A 20,383-nucleotide genomic window follows, 5' to 3' on the forward strand; every position below is an offset into this window, starting at 1 on the left:
CTAGACTCTTAAGAATTTTACTTTTTTCTTAAAAACAATCAATTGGCTTCTCTTCTTTGAGAAAATTATCTGACAGGGTTAAAACCCAGATCCTTGCTCTGGGTTTTAAATGGAAGACCCCCAAAAAACTGCTTTCTAAGAAACCCATGATGCTTCATGCTCCTGTTTATTTCCTACCCTCCTTTTTGAAAGGCAGGATTCCAAGTGCACTGAAATCACTGCTGGACATGTAGAAACACTCCCAAAGCTACAGAGATCTGCCCCCAAACTGTGCTATGAAATAACAGCACCACAGCATCAACAACAGCTCTAGCACCTTCCCACTCATCCACAAAGAGTGGACATTCTTGTGTACAGGGACCTGCAGGGGAAAAATCTCTACATGTGCTTTCTTGAGTCTGCTGCCCAGCTCACAGTTTAGGAAAATTAAGTTCAGCAATTTATAAAGCCCATCGCGTGTGTGGTCTGTAAAAACATACTCAAACACGGTTTTCCATCTGATCATGAGACTAATCTAAAATGCCAAAAGAAGATTAAATAAATAAATAAATAAATAAAAGGTCAACATTAAGGGGGAAAAAGCAATTAAGAAAGGCTATATGGTTAAAATTATATCATTTCTGATTCTGTAGTTAAGGGTTAAAGGTTATATTAACTGGTACAGACAGAAAACTGAAGAAAAAACTAAACTTCCAGATTTTTCACAAACCACATCAGCCTCAAGCCTCATAAATGGTAACTAGTTTTCATAAAAGAATAAAGGTAACACGTGCTGTATTTTCATTATTACCAAAAGGAAATATTAAACATGTTTTAGAAAACCCTTTCTTTTTAAGCATAAAAACAGGTATTTCTCCCAAACTCTGAGGATGAAAAGCATTTTTAATTACAGAATGCCAGCTCATCACTTGTAGGAAAAAAAAAAAAAAATCGAAGACCTGTTGTCAGCAGGACTCCATGTTGTAATCAGTAACTTTACAATAGTGATTTTGCTTCAGTGCTTCACTCTGAATCAACAAGTACCAACACATCACTGAAGCAATCTAAACAATGCAAAACTGACCGTTTTAAATTATTTCCCTACCTTACCAAAAAGTGGAAAAGGTTCAAATTTAGGAATGGGGGAAAGCAACAAGTCAGCAGACTAAACCAATGATTCTAATTCCAGATCATTCCAGATCAAGTGTCAGTTAGACAACAATGGGTAAGCAAAAGAATTCTTCTTATTATCTATTTGATGGCTATTTACATGAATTATGTTTTAACTTCCTAAACTGGAAACAAATGAAACCAATATATTTATGGGAAATATAAAATACAAATGCAAACTTTCATATTTTAGAAATCTATCAGAAATGTAAAACTACATTAACACTTGCCCTCTGCCATACTACAAGACAAAATCAAATGCATATACATACCATTTACATTCCTCATGCTTCCATCTAGAAATGCTTTGCTAGATTAATTTCTAGAACTTTCCCCATCACATGCACAAGAATATTATATTATACACATTTCACGAGCAAAAAGTTGATGTCAAATTTATGATCTGGCAAAAATATTTCAACAGAACTGCTAAGTATTGTTTAAAAAATTATCACACTAGATATTTGTCTTCTTTTAAAATAATTTAAACAGAACTTCACCTCATAACATTTAACCCCTCCCAATAAAAACGCCAAAATATTATTCAACTAGGATAATAGTTGAATAGGGTAATAACAGGGGAACCTTAAGGATACTTTTAGTCATGCTTCAAAAATATAGTCTTCCAGACAACTCACTTGTTTCTAACAAATATTTCTATACATTTTCTATACAATAGACAAGCAGTGTTTCAAATGTGGTACCTTATTACACAAAAGCATATAAATGTATGACTTACTATTTCCGACAGAGGTACTTAGGGCCAAAAGGAACCAACTATGCAAACAAAAAGGATGGCTTAAAATATTCAAGTGAAAGTGGGGAAAATACCCCTGGTAACACCTCGGTGGTTGAATAAATAAAATGTTTTGAAACTCTTTAAAATAGACTTTTATTGGGAGAGGTGAGGAAAGGCGTGGTGGTGGTGATGAAGATGAGGCAGTATCAGATCTAGGAATTGAAAGAAAAAAAAAAAATTCAAGCTTTGATCTCAAGCCACTTCATGCTGTCCACAAAAAGCCAAACCATTCCAAGCCAAAAAGTCATGCATGTATTTTCCTGAATTCAAGATTAAAAAAAAAAAAGAAAAGAAAAAAGCTCATACCTCTCCAGATGGCTTCTCATTTATAGGCTAATGTATAACATTGATAAAGTGAACAGAGATCAATAATTTTATCACTTTAACAACAGCTATAAAAATTTAAACTCAAATATACAATAACATAAAAGCAAGCAGTCATACCTTGTAGCCACATCTTTCAAAATATGCTTCCTCTTCTTTTTTTGCAAGTTCACTACGCTTGAAATACTTTCTATTTTCCTATTGAAGAAAGAAGTACATTAATAGGTCCCTCGGGAAAAAATTTCATGTTCTACCATCAACCTAAAAACATTTTTCAGTTTTTCAAGAATATGGTCAAGTTTGATTCTACAGAGATTATACTGATTTCTTGAACATGGCATCTGTCCTCTACCCCGCTCTAAATATGAAGTATTTTTCTTACAGCATCATTTTAACAGGCATATCCAATAGCAAAGAGAAGAAACCAACAATATTTTCCAATTGTCCACATTGTTTTGATGTGATTTCCCAATGTTTGGTTTCAAAGATAATTTCTACAAATGAATTCATTATGAACCACATTAAACCAGATGCTTTATTTTCTCCCAACAGAAACAACTAAACAAAATTTAGGGTTAACTATATCTGACATCTTAACTCCCATTACCCAGACAGTTCCAAGGGTGTGTGTCCAAGTTCTTCTTGTCACTTGTAATCTTTTTGTATCAATTAATTATATTTATATTAATCAAGCCATAAAATTGCATTAATTCTTAATCCAGACATAAAATGGTTTGAAAGTATTAACAAAATCATTAAAGCTATTTGTTTTATAGGATTCAATGTTATGAGACAAGCTCTAAATCTGTAGGAGAAAAAAATATTAGTTCTATACTACATACATTAGTCTCTTGTTAAACCGACGGTCCCTAATTTGGATGTTGTTACCATCATCTACAGCTATCCATCTTGGATACTATTCCACTAATAATTTAGCTCAAATAATGCTACTGCCCTACTTTATTAGTAGTATCTGTAACAGTACTTCAGTAATATCTCCACACATGTATTTAGCACCTCAGTGTCCAAGCTCATTAACTCTGACAATAATCATGGATGATAAGATCATGACAACAGAAGTTGATGGTGAACAATCAACAGCTCAGGGCACCACACCTGAAAGCCTGGCATCAGGAAAACATTAAGTGTCTCCTATATTATACACAGAGGAGGTACACAGCACATCTACAAAGTATTCTTGCCAAAAAGCTCCATGTCAATCTAATCATACATTTAAGTCTTTTTAGATTTTTATTTAAATCCAATTTAGTTAACATACAGTGTGTTACTAGTTTCAGGGATAGAATTCGGTGATTTCTGAGTTGCATATAACACCCAGTGCTCATTATATCAAGAGCCCATCTTAATGCCCATCAATCCTTCCCCCCACTAACCTATCCTTTAGCAACCCTTGGTTTGTTCTCTATAAGCTAAGAGTCTCTTACGGTTTGCCTCCATTTTTATTTTTCCTTCCCGCCCTCTACGTTCATATGTTTTGTTTCTTAAATTCCACGTGAGTGAAATCGTATGGTATTTGTCTTTCTCAGTCTTATTTCACTTAGCATAATACCCACTAGTTCCATCCATGTCACTGCAAATGGCAAGATTTCATTCTTTCTGATGGCTGAGTAATATTCCATTGTGTGTGTGTACACATATACACACATCACATCTTTATCCATTCATCTGTTGATGGTAGGTCTCATCTCTAGTTTATTAGAAATGTAGGGAAAAGGGAAATAAACTAAACGCCATCGAAGCAATAAAAAAACTGGGACACTTACCAAACTAGCCAGTTTCTCCAACAAATTAATGGCATAAAAAGGGGTTTGAAGAAATTGTTCTTGATTAAAAGAAACCAAGAGTCATAGTAAACAAATGCAATGAGTGGACTGACTGCATCGGACTTGAAGAAACCAACTGTAAAAAACATGTATGTACATATTTTCATTCAATTGCAGACACTGGAGTGAGAGGAGTATTTAATGATATTAAGGACCTAATTTTGGGGGGTATGATCACATCTTGTTTATAAAGAAACATGTTCTTATTTTCTAGAGCTACAAAGTGTCAAGACAAGGATAGAGAGAGGTTCATTATATAATTCTCTTTTTGCATATGTTTAAATTACTCACAATAAACAACTTTGTTTTAGTCCATTAACTCAATGAACATTTACCGATTCATCTACCACACACTAAACACAGCTTTATAGGTATCAAGTTGAAGGTATTCCCTGGAATAAGGAACTGATGGCATTGTCCCAACATCAAAACTACCTGAGAAAGTTAGAAGCAAATAATATATATTTTTTAAGATTTTATTTATTTATTTGACAGATAGAGCTCACAAGTAGGCAGAGAGGCAGGCAGAGAGAGAGGGGGAAGCAGGCTCCCTGCTGAGCAGAGAGCCGCATGCGGGGCTCGATCCCAGAACCCTGGGTTCATGACCTGGGCCGAAGGCAGAGGCTTAACCCACTGAGCCACCCAGGCGCCCCGGAGGCAAATAATATTTATCCTAGTTTAGACATGAGAGACCTGAGAGTTAGGAAGAGCAGGGGACATTCTCACAACTTACTGAGTCTCATGAGTAACACGCACAACTAGAACTCTGGTCCTTAAATCCTTTGAACTGATCCAGTATTGCAAGCTACAGTTCTTCACTGCCAATATCTTATCCCAGCATCAGCCATTTCTTTTGACTACACAGCTGTTGTATTTTCATTTAAAGCTTCTTATTTTTTTTTTTTTTAATTTGAGAGGGAGTGTGGGAGTTGGGGGCAGGGGAGAGATGCACAAGTCAGGGGAGGGGCAGAGGAAGAAGCAGACTCCCACAGAGCAAGACCCCAGGATCATGAACTGAGCCAAAGACAGACGCTTTACCAACTGAGCCACCCAGGTACCACATCACATTTCATATAAATAAGCTGACAAACACACATTGGTATCCCTAGAAGGAGCAGCTATGTAGGAAGAAAGTAAAGGACTCTCCAGGCCAGAGTCTGTGGTCCAGTCTGCAGTAGCATCTTTTACTACCACATCCCTATTCCAATGGAATATACCTAAGAAAATCTTACCCAGAACATTGATACTCAAAATGTTGTTCATGGACCTCTGGGGGGTCCCTAAGACCTTTTCAGAAGTTGTACAAGGTCAGACATATTATCATAATAATACTAAGAGGTTATGTGCCTCCACCCCTTCCCTGCGATCATACTTGCACTGATGGTACAAAAGCAGGGGTGCTGAAACCCACTGGAACCTCAGCACAAATAAAAGTACTGATCTTTATTTATGCCTCAGAGTTCATTGTATTCTTCATCTTTTACTATTTAGTGTGATGAAATTAAACATATAAATCAGTTCTGCTACATAATAAAGTAGGATAGCTGTCTCCTGTTTGGCAGACGTTTTCTCAAAGCTGGACAAAGCAAGCCTGTTACTAAAAGGACAACAATACTATTTCTTGCCTATGATAAAATTCCATCTTTCAAGCAAAAATCAGAATGGTGGCAAACTTTCAGCCATCACTATGAACTTGATGGCTTCCCAATATTTGAAAACTTTTCAGATGAATCAGTGGTTATATTAATGAATGCCATTTTTACATCATCTATTGAAACATATCACCATGTAGAAGATCTATGTAACTCAGCAAACTATAACAGTACAAAGGAAACAAGCTCCAAAATTATGCATAGGCAAAAGATTTATGAGCAGGCTAGATTAGAATAGATCTGGAGCATAATAGATCAATAGACTGTAATATATAAAAAGTTAACTGATGGGGCACCTGGCTGATTCAGCCAGTGGGAAATATGACTCTTGATCAAGGTGTGTCAAGTTTGACACCCAAACTGGGTACAGAGATTACTTAAAAATAAAATCTTTAAAAAAAAAAAAAGTTCATTGGTATCAGCCAAAATCCATACTCTCGTCTTTAAAAATTTACCATTTGTAGTTTTAGTATAGTATCAAAGAAGAATATCCACAATTATCTGAAAAGGCAATTAAAATACTACCTTTTCCAACTACCCAGCTATGTGAAAATGAAGTTTCCTCATATACTTGAACAAAAACAACATACCACAACAGGCCAACAGGCTGAATGTAGAAACAGGAGACTCCAACTGTCTCCTAACATGACAGGGATTAAAAAGATTTGCAAAGTTGTAAAAAATGTCATTCTTCTTGCTAATATCTTTTGTTTTGGAAAATACAGTTTTCATAAGAGCACTATGTTAACACACATGGGTTTACTATAGTATAAAACAGAAGTCAACATGGAATGTAAGTATTTTTAAATTTCCCAGTTTTAATTTTTAATTCTTTATTATTATTATTATTATTTTTTTTTTTGAGAGAGAGTGCATTCATGCATGAGAGTAAGGGGAGTGGGTAAGGGAAAAGAGAAAGAATCTCAAGCACATCCAGCTCCACATCCAGCACAGAGCCTGACATGACACTCAATCTCAGTACCCTGGGATCCTGGCCTGAGCCAAAATCAAGAGGCAGGTACTTAACTGAGCCACCCAGACGCCCCTAAATTTCCCTGTTTTGATTTCTAATTGCATAATTATCAATAAATACATCCTAAATAAACAAAAGCTCTCTGGAGCCATCAACTAAAGATGTAAAGGGGTTCTGAAATCAAGAAGTGAGAACCATGGTCCTAGTAGAATCCCTTCATTGGCCCTCCCCATGGTGGCACCTGGTGTGCTAAGCATATTAGGAAACCACTTGGGCCTCAATGCTGTCCACTGATCCTGGTGTATTTATCCATTTAGTTTGCTCTCCTATTCTCTACAATGACCAGTAACATTCTCCACTCTCTTAGACCTCTTACCCCTTCATTTTCCCCCTCATTCTCAGCAAATGACTAAACCACTCTGTTACAGTGAAAAAGGAAGCCACTGAAAGAGAAGTCCTCCCAGTACCAATCCTTATGGGGCTCTGTACCAATACTTTTCTCATTTCAGAACAGAAAAGGAAACCCTCCTCCTACCTAAGGCCCATCCCTTCCAGGGGCATTCCAGAGCTCAAGATCTCCCCGCTGAGCAGGGAGCCTGATGCAGGGGTCAATCCCAGGACCTAGAGATCACGACCAGAGTGGAGGCAGACGCTTAACCAACTGAGCCACCCAGGCACCTCTGAATGAATGACTAACAATAAAATTTTTAATTACTTAGCTTTTCATTTCAAAATTAGGATGAGAAAAATAAAAATACTTTGCTTTGTACTATGTGACCATTTATTTTATGACAACAAAAGACGTCTGACACAAAAGGTTACCTACCAGGTTTCAAATGCCACTCTTTATGTCTTCTATTTAGAAAAAAACAGCAGTTTGCAAGAGCAACTAAAGCTTCTCTAACCATAAAACTTTATTTTATAAAGTATACTGAAAATATGCTTTGAAATATAAGGTGCTGGGGACACACTTATGAGAATTAAAACTACACAGTACGAAAACTTAAATATCAGTGATGCAGTACCTTTAAAGGTAACTCAAGGAGGTTGAATAACTTGCCCAAAGTTACAGAGCTATGCAGGAATGCAGCCACAATCAGGTTTTACAACTTGTTTATTCACTTTACAAATTTACTTTCCTTTCTAACTATATTCAAAATATTTAAACTCAAAGTTTGTTGAACTATAGAATGCATAATAAAGACCTACAAACATGAAAATCTAAAAGTGGCTGGTAAACATTTTAAGACAGCATATGAATGGATGGTTTTTATTTCTTTGGATTCTCCCCTAAAGCACCCAACATTTCTATCGGCCCTTTCACCCTGGCAGATTTTAAAAAACAATGCACAAAAGATGTATATAAAAGTGCTTCTACTTTTTAAGACAGAACCTAATTCCTACATGCTGCTTCACAAATGTTATTCTTGGACTCTATCCAAGTTGTACTTTCTAGATTATAAAACTGAGATTCATAGGTCCAAAGTACAGAAACCTACCTACCTACCATATCATCTAAAATGTCTGCCTTCACTAATAAAGGAAAAGCAAAATTTAAAACTTTCAAGCATGACTGTCAACATTTCAATAATTTAAAATCAGCCTTCCTGAATCATGTCAAGGTTTTTAGTGCTTATATGAATTAGATACAAACATCACCAGGAACTCTACAAAAACACATTGGAAAGCCAACAAATATACAGCCTGAATATGCAAAGCAAGATACTATATGGGCGCCTGAGTGGCTCAGTCAGTTAAGCATCAGACTCTTGATTTAGGTTCAGGCCAGGATCTCAGGGTCCTGTTATCAAGCCCTACCTGGGGCTTCCTGTTGAACCCACTTAAGATTCTCTCCATCTGCCCTCCCCAGCTCACATGCTCTTTCAGACGCAGTCTTTAAAAAAAAAAAAAAGACACTATACATGAGATCGTAAACCATGTAGCAGGGTCAACATCTTGCTGAAATACAAAAATAAGCCTTAAAATCCCTAAAGTAATATACCAAATAATCTGAAGAGACACAATGCTACATCATTGGACAGATCATCCAGACAGATTAAAAAAATAAGGAAATGATGCCTTAAAACCTGCTGGATATAACACATACATACAGAACATTCCATCCAAAAACAGAACATTCTTCGAGTGCACATGGAACATTCTCCAGAACAGATCATGCATTAGGCCACAAAGCAAGTCTTAAAGAAGAATCAAATCACATCAACCATCTTTTCCAACCACAACAGTATGAAACCAGACATCAATTACAGGAAGCAAACTGGAAATTTCACAAATATGTGGAGATTCAACAACATGTTACTGAACAAAGGCAGTGTCGATGAAATCAAAGGAGAAATGAAAAAACACCTTCAAACAAATAAAATGGAAGTATAACTTACTAAAATTTATGGGATGCAGCAAAAACAGTGCTAAGAGGGAAGCTCATATCAATACATGCTTACCTCAGGAAACAAGAAAAATCTCCAACAACCTAACTTCACACCTCAAGGAACTAGGAAAAGAATAAATGAATCCCAAAGTTCACAGAGGGAAGGTATTAACAAATATCAGAGCAAAAATAAATGAAATTGAGACTAAAATGCTAAGAGATCAATGAAACTAAGTTTTTTTGAGAAGATAAACATCAACAAATCTTCAGCTACACTTATCAAGTAAAAAGAGACAGTGCTCAAATAAAATCATAAATGAAAGACGTTACAATTGATACCACAGAAATACAAAAGATCCTAAACTATCATGAACAATCATATGCCAACAAACTGGAAAACCTTGGATAAATTCCTAGAAAACTACAACCTTCAAGACTGAATCATCAAGAAATACAAAATCTGAACAGACTGATTACTAGCAAGGAGGCAAACAGAAATCAAAGACCTCTCAAAAAACAAAAGTTCAGGACCAGATGGATTTACTGGTTAAGTCTACTAAACATTCAAAGAATTGACACTAATCCTTCACAAATGCTTCCAAAAAATAGAGGAGGGAACACTTCCAAACTCATCTTATTAGACCAGCATCACCCCAATTCTAAAAACCATACAAGGATCCTACAAGGAAAGAAAAATTACTGACCAATATTCCTGATGAATATAGACACAAAAATCCTCAACAAAGTATTAACAAGTCAAATTCAACAATGAATTTGGAGAACCATACACCATAACCAAGTGGGATTTATTCTAAGGATGCAAGGATCATTCAAGGCCTGCAAATCAATGTGATACACCACATTAACAAAATGGAAGGGAAAAAAAATCTTATTATCTCAATAGATGCAGAAAAAGCATTTGACAAAATTCAACATCCACTTATGATTAAAAAAAAAAAAAAACCTCTCAAAATAGTGTTAGAGAGGGAACATACTAACATAATAAAGGCCAAATAGGACAAGCCCACAGAAAACATCATACTCAATAATGAAAAGTTGAAAGCTTTTCCTCTAAGATCAGGAACAAGACAACAGGATCGATTCTCATCACTTTTATTCAACACAGTATTCGAAGTCCTCACCACAGCAAATACTCAAGAAAAAATCCAAAATGAAAAGGTAAAACTGTCACTATTTGCAGAAGACATATATACAGAAAGCCCTAAAGACTCCATCAAAACACTGTAAGAATAAATAAATTCAGTAAAACTGCAGGATACAAAAATCAACATACAAATCTGTTGTTTCTATGCACTAATAAAGTATCAGATACAGAAATTAAGATAACAATTCCATTTATAATTGCATCAAAATGAATAAACTACCAAAAAATAAATTTAACCAAGGAGATAAAACAGCTATATGCTGAAAACCCTAAGACAGTGATGAAAGAAACTGAAGACAAATAAATGGAAAGATATTCTGTGATCATGGAATGGAAGAATTAGTACAGGCTTATGTTGTTTTGTTGTGCTCGATATATATTAAGCCTTTTACAAACTGAGAATGTGTAGCAACCCTCACTTGAGCAAGTCTATCAGTGCCATTTTTCCAACAGCAGTTGTGTACTTTGTGCCCTACTTTGTTAATTCCAGCAATACTTCAAACTTTTTCACTTTTATCATTTTATTATTTTTGCTATGGTATCTGATCAGTGATTACAACTCACTAAAAGATGATGGTTAGCATATTTTAGCAATATTTTAGCCATATTTGTAAATTACGTTGTATTTTTATAGACACAAAGCTACTGCACACTTAATATAGTGTAAACTTAACTTTGATGTGCATTGGACAACCAAAAAACTCTGACTCACTTTATTGCAATATTTGCTTTACCGCAGTGGTCTGGAACCAAAATTGCAGTATCTCCAAGGTATGCCTGTACTGTGAAAATATCCACAGTACTCAAAGCACTCTACAAATTCAACCCAATCCCTGTCAAAATTACAATAGCATTTATTACAAAAATAGAACGAACAATCCAAAGTTTTATATGGAACCATGAAAGACCTCAATAGCCAAAGTAATTTTGAGAAAGAGCAAATCTGGAGGTATCACACTCCCTCATCTCTTACTATAATACGAAGTTAGAGTAATTCAAACAGGTAGTTGCATAAAAACAGATGAATGCAACAAAAGAGAGAGCCCAGAGGGATTCCTGGGTGGCTCAGTCAGTTAAACATCCAACTCTTGATTTCGGCTCACCTCATGATCTCAGGGTCCTGAGAGCAAGCCCCAGGTCGGGCTCCGCACTCAACAGTGGATCTGCTTGAGTCTCTCTTCCTCTCTCCCGCCTGCTCACTCTCTCTTTCAAATAAAGCAGTCTTAAAAAAAAAAAAAAAGTCCATAAATAAACCCATGCCCATATAATCCATTAATTTACCACAAGGGAGCCAAAAACATACAAGGAAAACGTAGTCTCTTCAAAAAATGGAGCTAGATTGCCATATGCAAAAGAACTGAACTACACTACTATCGTAAACCATACATAAAAATTAACTCAAAATTGATTAAAGATTTGAATGTAAGACCCAAAACCATTAAACCAGAGGCAGTTAGCTCTTTGACATCTGTCTTAACAAGGAGTTTTAGGTCTGAGTCCAAAACCAAAGCCAACAAGAAAAAAAATAAGTGAAACTACATGAAACTAGAAAGTTTCTGCTAAGCAAACAAAACCATCAACAAACTGAAAAGGCAATCTACTGAATAAAAGATATTTATAAATCATATGCCCGATAGAGGGTTAATATCCAAAACAGATATAGAACTCATTCAACTAAATAGCACAAGAATAATCTAATTTAAAAATAAGCAGAAGGCCTGAATAGACATTTTCCCAAAAAGATGCCAACAGTTGCCCAGTTGCAGAAATGGCCAACAGACACATGAAAAGATGCCAATCAACATCACTAATCAGGGAAACGCAAACCAAAACCAGGAGATAGCACCTCACACCCATCAGAATGCGATTATCAAAAAGACAGGAAATAACAAGCATTGGCAAAGATGGGGAGAAAAGAGAACCCTTGTGCACTCTTGGTGGAAATATAAACTGGTGGAGCCACTACAGAAAATGATGTGGAGGTTCCTCAAAAACTTAAAAAGAGAAGCACCATATTGCTCAGCAACTGCACTTCAGGGAATTTATCCAAAGAAAAGGAAAACGCTAATTTGAAAAGATGTCTGCACCCTCGTGTTCATCGCAGCATTATTTTTAATAGCCAAGACATGGAAACAACTTATCCATCACTGAACGAATGGATTAAAAAATTTAAAAATCTCTCTCTCTTTCCTTCTCTCTCTCTCTCATACACACACACATATACACACAATGGAGTATTACTCAGCCGTAAAAAATGAAATCTTGCCATTTACAGCAACATGGACAGACCCGAAGGGCATTACTCTAAGTGAAGTTTGAAGTGAGAAAGACAACGTATGATCTCACTTACACAAGGAATTTTAACAACAAACCAAGCTCCTAAATACATAGGTTAGTGGGTGCCAGAGGCAGGAGTTGGATTGGGGAATGGGTGATGATCAGAAGGTACAAACTTTCAGGTACAAAATAATTACTGACAGAGATGCAGTGTATAGCACAGTGACTACTGTTACACATTTGAAAACTGAAAAATGAAAATTGAGGAGAGTAAACCTTAAGTCCTCACGAAAGGAAAAAAAGACAAATGCTTTTCAAAATGAAAGAGCTATTAAGTGCCACTGAATCCTGTTGGCTGTATTTTATCTCTGATATCATCCAAAGGAGAAAACTACATGAAAATTTACTTTGCACAAATAAAATCTATTTTGTAATTACATATGCTATAAAACATATACAATTATATAAAACTGTATGCAAGAATCTTACACAAACTCTTAAAGAAAATAAAGTTAAACATAACTACTATATGACCCAACCATCTCACCTCCTTGGCATTTAGTCAAGGGAGATGAAAGCACATATCCATATAAAAACCTGTCCACGAATGTTCAAAGCAGCTCTATTGTGACAGCCAAAAACTGTAAACAACCTAAATGCCTTTCAATAGTTTAATTAACAAATTGGGGTTTCCCCATGTAAGGGTGGAATATTGCTCAGTAACAAAAATAATGAAATACTGATATATATAAGCATATGAATCAACCTCATGATTATTAGGCTGAATGAGAGGAGGCCAACAAGATAGAAAACATACTCAACAGGGGTGCATGGGTGGCTCAGTGGGGTAAGCCTCTGCCTTTGGCTCAGGTCATGATCTCAGGGTCCTAGGATCAAGTCCCACATTGGCCTCTCTGCTTGGCAGGGAGACTGCTTCTTCCTCTCTCTCTCTCTCTGCCTCTCTGCCTACTTGTGATCTCTCTCTGTCAAATAAATAAATAAAATCTTAAAAAAAAAAACATACTCAACAATTTCTTTCTCAGCTAACTCTAGAAAATGCTAACTAATTGAAAGTAAAAGCAGATCAGTGGTTGCCTGTGGATAGAGCAAGTGTTGGGAGCAGGGAGGGGCAGGAAAGTGGGATTACAAAAGGGCAAAAGGAAACTCTAGAGTGCAATGGACAGTTCATGCTCTTCACTGTGGTGAAAGTTTCACAGGTAAACACTTACGTCGAATGCACCTGACTGTACATTTTAAATATGTATAGTATACTGTATGTCAATCACACCTCAATAAAGTTGCTTAAAAATAAAATATCACAGCAAGAGAATAAAAAGGAAGAGAAAGGGGAAGAGAAGGAAGGAAGGAGAGTTAGTAGCAGTGGTGGTATGGACCTCGCCTGACCTTGAGACTCACCATGATGTGACAGGAATCAAAAGACAGTGTGGCATTGGCATAAAGATCAACAAAGAGCTTATGAGAATAAAAGTGAGCACCCAGAATGGAGCCACACTTAAACAATTATTCGATTTTTCAAGACACCAAAACCATCCAAAGGGAAAATTATTTTCAGTAAATGGTGCTGGAACCATGAAATACCCACACGGAATGCAATAAACCATACAACTATCTCACATCATACCAAAAAACTGATTCAAAATTGTTTAGAATTCTGTTTATTAAATAAAAACAAAAAGCTTTTAGAATGTGAGAGAATACCTTAGTCTCCTGAATTAACGCCTAGGAATAGAGGGACTGGATCGTATACAGTAGGGTATATTTAGCTTTTAAGAACGGCCAAACTTTTTTCCAGCTAGCTGTGCTCTCATAGTCCCAGACAGGACACACAGAACAATAACCATTACAAGTTGGTAAAATGGACTTCTCAAAATTCAAAGCTTTTGCTCTTCAAAAAACATAACTGAGAAAATGAATAGAGGGATGCTTGGGTGGCTCAGTCAGTTAAGCATCAGACTCTTGATATTGGCTCAGGTCACAATCTCAGGGTGGTGAGAGCAAGCCCCGTGTCAGGCTCCCCACTTAGGAGTCTGCTTCTCCCCCTCTCCCTTTCCCTGCCTCTCTCTTCCTTCTTAAATGAATAAATCCTTAAAGAAAAGGAAAGGAAAGGGAGGGGAGGGGAAAAGGAAAGGGAAAAGCAGAGGGGGGAGGGTGAAGGGGGGAGGGGAAGAGAAGAGAAAGGAAAGGAAAGGAATGGAATAGAAGACCCATAGTCCGGAAGAAAATGTTCACAAAACATCTCTGAGGTATCTAAAGTCTGGCATCAATAATTAATGAAGAATTCCTTCAACACAAGAAGGGAAAAAAAACCCAACCCAATTAAAAAAATATGCAAGCAATTTTAACACTTTACAAAAGAGCTAAACACACACACACACACACACACACACACAGAGCACTTTTCATCATTATCAGACAGATGCAAATTAAAACCAAAATGCAGTATCACTACACATCCTCCAAATGGCTAAAGTTAAAAAGACTGACAACACAAACTGTTCGTGGGAATGGAGGACCTCTGAACCCTCCTTGCTGGTAGATGTGTAACATGGTCCAAACACATAAGAAAAACATGTGGTGGCTTTTTATAAAAAACATATATGTTCGGGGCACCTGGGTGGCTCAGTGGGTTAAGCCGCTGCTTTCGGCTCAGGTCATGATCTCAGGGTCCTGGGATCGAGTCCCGCATCGGGCTCTCTGCTCGGCAGGGAGCCTGCTTCCCTCTCTCTCTCTCTCTCTCTGCCTGCCTCTCCATCTACTTGTGATTTCTCTCTGTCAAATAAATAAATAAAATCTTTAAAAAAAATAAAATAAAAAATTAAATTAAATTAAATTAAATTAAATTTTAAAAAAAAATATATGTTCTCTGTGACCTAGCAATTCCAATCCCTCAGAGAAATGCAAACAGCAGACTTATACAGCACGTTCCACAGCAGCTTTCATCTTCAGAGCCAAACCCTGGAAACAGCCCAGGAGCCCAACATCAGAAGAACAGATTCCCAAACCACATCTATTCATGCAATGAAATACTACTCAGCAAAAAAAGGAAATGATCTGTCCAACATGGAGAAAACTCAAATCATTATGATGAAACACAGTGGAACACAGAAGAGTGCACAGTAAATTCCAGTCCTGTGAGGTTCTGGGCAGGCAAAACTAACCACTGGTGCAAAGAAATACGAACAGTGACGGCTTCTGGGGGTAGTAGGCAACGGGAATGACTGGAAGATGGAGTGAGGTAAGACTCTCTATTTTGATACAGATGGGATTACACAGGCATCTGCATTTGTCAAAATTCACTGATCTGTGTATTTCTTAATATATAAAATATTTTAAATTTCAAAATTTAAAATTTATTTAATATGTAAAATTGTGCATACATATAAAAAGAAGTGTTTATTTAAAACACTGAACTCTTGTTCATGATATGCACACCAAACTGTTTAGGGGTAAAGTGTGCCAATGTCTATAACCTAACTTGAAATACATTAAGGTCGTTAAATTGTTTTCATTACCCCATCTGCAGCTGAGTAACACCGGTCCATAGAGCTCCTGAAGAGCTCCCTTATCTTTGGTCATTTCAAGTGGTGTCCTGGCTTTTTATTGTTAACCTGTGGGAGTTACGATACTTACCTTGTAAGTGCCCCTTCATCAAACTGTGCAGAAGCTACAATAGCCTATCACCGTCCTAAAAAGTTCTGACTGCTGTAACCGCTCTGAAGTAGTTTCTGCACTGTTACATGAAGTGATAAGACAGATGGACAGGTACACAATACAAGACCAGTGCTCTTACCCCTGAGCTATGGAGCCTTCCTTTTGGACAGGTACATGATAACACAAATAGAGCAAAATATTAATGCAGGTTTAACTACAGAATCTAGTACGCATGTGAGTTTCTAACTGTACAATTTTTTTAAATTTTTTTTAAGATTTTATTTATTTGAGAGAGAGAGGGAGAGAGAGAAGTCACAAGCAGCGGGAAGGGGCAAAGGAGAGGGAGAAGAAGACAATCTGTTGAGCAGGGAGCTCAACCCACAGCTAGGTCCCAGAACCCCGAGGTCATGGCCTGAGCTTCAGACAGACGCTTAACCGACTGGGCCACCCAGGCACCCCTCTAACTGTAAAATTTTGAGTTTTCTGCACAACTAAAAATTTTTACAGTATAATGTTGAAGAAAAAAAATCTTCTCCGCAGATGTCAACAGGACAACAAAGCCCCCATCACACTGTTTTTTTTGGCTACACTAGGAAGAAAAAAACACTTTCGAAGGCTACTCACTCACCATGAAGGAGCTGAAGAAAATTACAGAAGACTATTACAAAAAAAAAAAAAAAAAAAAAAAAAAAGGGATGACTAAGAGTAAGGGCAAGTTCTTTGAACTGAAAAAATGAGAAAAGGTCCAAAATAGCCAGAACAACTGTGGTGCTAGGGCACAGATTTTCACCAGCATAGAAATTACTAACTCTTGACATTTTTAAGTCCAAGATCCTTTTAGTATTATCATAAAGGAGGAGAGGTGGAGGAGCACCTGTAGAAAGAAGACTGGTCAAGAGTGTCAAGTGTTGTCGAGGTCAGCTGGAAAGCATGGAGGTCACTGGGTCCCTGATTAGAATGGATTCAGTACTGTTGTGGGGGCAGCAACCTTTGTGCATCATGTTAAGGAGTGTGCAGAAATTAGAACTTATTTTAGGAAGCCTGATTGTTGGGCACCTGGGTGGCTCAGTGGGTTAAGCCTCTGCCTTCGGCTCAGGTCATGATCTTAGGGTCCTGGGATAGAGTCCTGCATCGGGCTCTCTGCTCAGGAGGGAGCCCCATTCCCTCTCTCTCTCTCTCTGCCTGCCTCTCTGCCTACTTGTGATCTCTGTGTGACAAATAAATAAATAAAATCTTAAAAAAAAAAAAAAAAAAACACCTTGTTAAAGACGACAGAGACATCCAGTATGTTCCAGGGCTGAAAGGGGTAAGCCAATAGACGGCAAAGGAAGAAATGAGATACGTGACATTTCAGATTCCTGGTGGTGCTAGGATGAGCTCGGATCCAGTGCGCAGGTGGAAAGTTTGACCCAAGTTTTAACGGATACCTCATCCTGTTTTAACAGGAAAAAAAGGTGAGAGTATCATGCCTGTTGGTTTCCCTATTTTCTGTGAAACTGAATGCATACTCCTTAAAGGATCGAGCATGATTTTTTTTAATCTTCTGTGGCACAGTGTAACATATATAGAAATATACAAAACATTCAATAAATACTGGGGGAAAAAACAAAGCTAAAAATTCTACCCAAAACCCATCCTCATCACTACAACAAAAACTGCTACTTATGCTCTATTGTTCCCTAAGCACCTGCATTTTCCACATAATGATGCTCTGTGTTAGCCCCAAAGCACTGGTATGAGAGCTATACTTAACTGAGTATTTACACCAGGCAGACAATTTAGGACGGGTGACAGGAAGCTATTACAGGAGCTTCTCCAATTTAACAATGAGACACTCGCAATAACTACTTACTATTTCAACTCTCGGACAAACAGTAAAAAGCTGCGACATCACTTGAAATGACCAAGTTGAGGCAGCTCTACCAGAAGAACAAGGTAACATAGGTGTTTTCCAGTTACAGATAAGGTAATGAAAACAATTCAGCCATTCCCCAACCAGCATTTTTAAATCAAACAGAAGAGATTAAAACATATGACTGAATTACATGTAGTTAAGGTAACTGTTTCACGAAATTTTTTCCACATATATATCAGAGCAAAATATAAAAATTTCTTAAAGTGACTGTGGCCAGTGAAAAATTTGAAAAATACTGATGGACACTTCAACGCAAAAAGGATTATAAATCATCAATTCTATATAAAATTATATAGTTGCATATAAAAAAATGAAATTTGCAGCTTTAACTTCTAATGCGGCAAATATCTATAAATACCCCAACCAAAGCCCTTCGTGATCCTAATTTGTAGTAGTGTAAAGGGCTCCGGAGGCCTAAGGCTTTGAAAACCGCTGGTCTGTTATTGTTATGCAACAAAGTCATGAACATCTAGTTAAGGAAGTTCCTAAATCACGCAATTCTCTCCTTTCTCCTTTTACTCCACTGTTTGTCCACAACAGTTTTAGCCGTCCTAACAAGCGAAGGGCTGGCCAAAAGACTTGTGCTATGTGCTGGAGGGATGTAATAAAAACTCGGGTTTCAAAAGTAGGACGGAGTCCTAGATTTTAAATAATTCTGGCCCTCCCTTATTCTCGTTTCAGCCGGGCACAAACCCTCAGTAAAACCACAGACGTGAACCACCAGAACCGCGGCACGTTCGCAGAATACAGACATATGGGAGTGGGTGTAAAGGGTAAACAGAGAAACTTCGAGGGAAAGAGGGCAGCCGGGGTAAATCTGCCAAAATTGGGGCGTTTGCTGCGATTCCCAGCCTCCCTCAGACTCCCGACGTAGGTGTCAAAGGGTGGGTCTAAAGGGGCCGCTCCGGGTCGCCGCGGAGCTCCCACCAAGCCTCATCTCCGCCCAGACCCCTTCACCCCACCCTCACTCCCTGCGCCCCCCACCCACACGTCTTCGAACGCCAAAGCCCCACGACAGCCCAGGAGTCTCACCACCAACAGGTTCCTGTCTTCCACCAGCTGCCGCTTCCGGAGGATCTCCGATTTCAGAACGTCCATCTCGTTGCCCGGGTTTACGCCCGAGCTTCCCTCTCGGACTCCTCCGACCAAACCTCACCCACCAAGGCGCAGCGAGCCCACCACAAACAAGCCCAAGTACCCGACAACGACTGTTAATAACCACTTCCGGCGGAAGCCGAAGTGAGTGAGAGGAGGGGAGGGAGTGCTCCAGGGCCCCTGTTGTTGACGAAGCCTCTGTAAACTTGCGCCCCCTGGTGGCGCCCTCCGGAAGTGCGCCAGTCGTTGATGTTAAGAGAGCTAACAATTCAAAGTAGGCTGAAACAGGAGTCTTGAAGCCGGTGGAGGTCGACATGCTGTATTTTTAATGAGAAGTTATTGCATCTGCTTGTATCTACTAGTTCAGAAGGAAAAGTCTCCTCATAGAACACTTCAATTGTATTAATTAGGGCCAGATCCTCACTCATTAAACCAGTTTAAACCAGAGTTCTTGAAGTTACCTGCTTGTCAAAATGAATGCTCTAAAGTGGGAAAACCGTGAACAATACTATTAGCTCAGTAAAGAATAAAGGGGCAGTGTTCGTTGCCAGCCCATTAAATTCCCTGTAAAGTTAAGCAACTACGTCCATTTAATTCACTTCAGAAGTAAATGTCTCTCATTTCTCAGTTCTAAAGGGCTTACATATCTTGGTGCTAATTGAACTTTTACCCGAGGCTGAGATAATCTTTATGGTCATGTGTTCAGCAATCAAGATTTTCAGTGACATGATTGGAGATGTAATCAGAAAGTGTGTGTGTGTGTGTGTGTGTGTGTGTGTGTCAGTCCAACCCAAGAGAAATTAAATTGTGGAGAAAAATTATATTTAAGATTTCAATTTTTATTTTTTTTAAAGATTTTATTTAGTCATTTGACAGAAAGAGATAGATCACAAGCAGGCAGAGAAACAGGCAGAGAGGGAGAGGGAAGCAGGCTCCCGGCTGAGCAGAGAGCCCAGGGGCTTGATCCCAGGACCCTGAGATCATGACCAAAGCTAAAAGCAGAGGCCTAAACCACTGAGCCACCCAGGCACCCCTAAGATTTAATTTTTAAAATGACCTTAAGGGATGCCTGGGTGGCTCAGTGGGTTAAAACCTCTGCCTTCAGCTCAGGTCATGATCCCAGAGTCCT

General features: G+C 38.0%; 1 protein-coding gene across 4 annotated transcripts in view; it reads right to left on the reverse strand.

Annotated features, from left to right (window-relative positions):
- Window positions 1-19,401, reverse strand: part of PRPF18 (pre-mRNA processing factor 18) — a 47,215-nt gene extending 27,814 nt beyond the window's left edge. Inside the window, exons 1-4 of one of the 4 annotated variants that reach the window (XM_059184101.1) lie at window positions 19,192-19,345; window positions 4,057-4,192; window positions 2,393-2,470; window positions 1,889-2,100 (exon numbers count right to left, since the gene is read on the reverse strand). Coding sequence is in view for 2 of the 4 variants with exons in the window: in XM_059184098.1 (XP_059040081.1) it covers window positions 2,255-2,281; window positions 2,393-2,470; window positions 19,192-19,257 (171 nt within the window). In the remaining 2 variants the exon portion in view is untranslated. Of the gene's footprint in view, window positions 1-1,888; window positions 2,101-2,254; window positions 2,282-2,392; window positions 2,471-4,056; window positions 4,193-19,191 lie in introns of all 4 variants that reach the window. The other 3 variants (XM_059184098.1, XM_059184100.1, XM_059184099.1) reach the window with 3 other exon arrangements.
- Between the last annotated feature and the right edge of the window lie 982 nt (window positions 19,402-20,383).

Source organism: Mustela lutreola, chromosome 8, assembly GCF_030435805.1.
Source record: "Mustela lutreola isolate mMusLut2 chromosome 8, mMusLut2.pri, whole genome shotgun sequence".
Lineage (NCBI taxonomy): Eukaryota > Metazoa > Chordata > Mammalia > Carnivora > Mustelidae > Mustela > Mustela lutreola.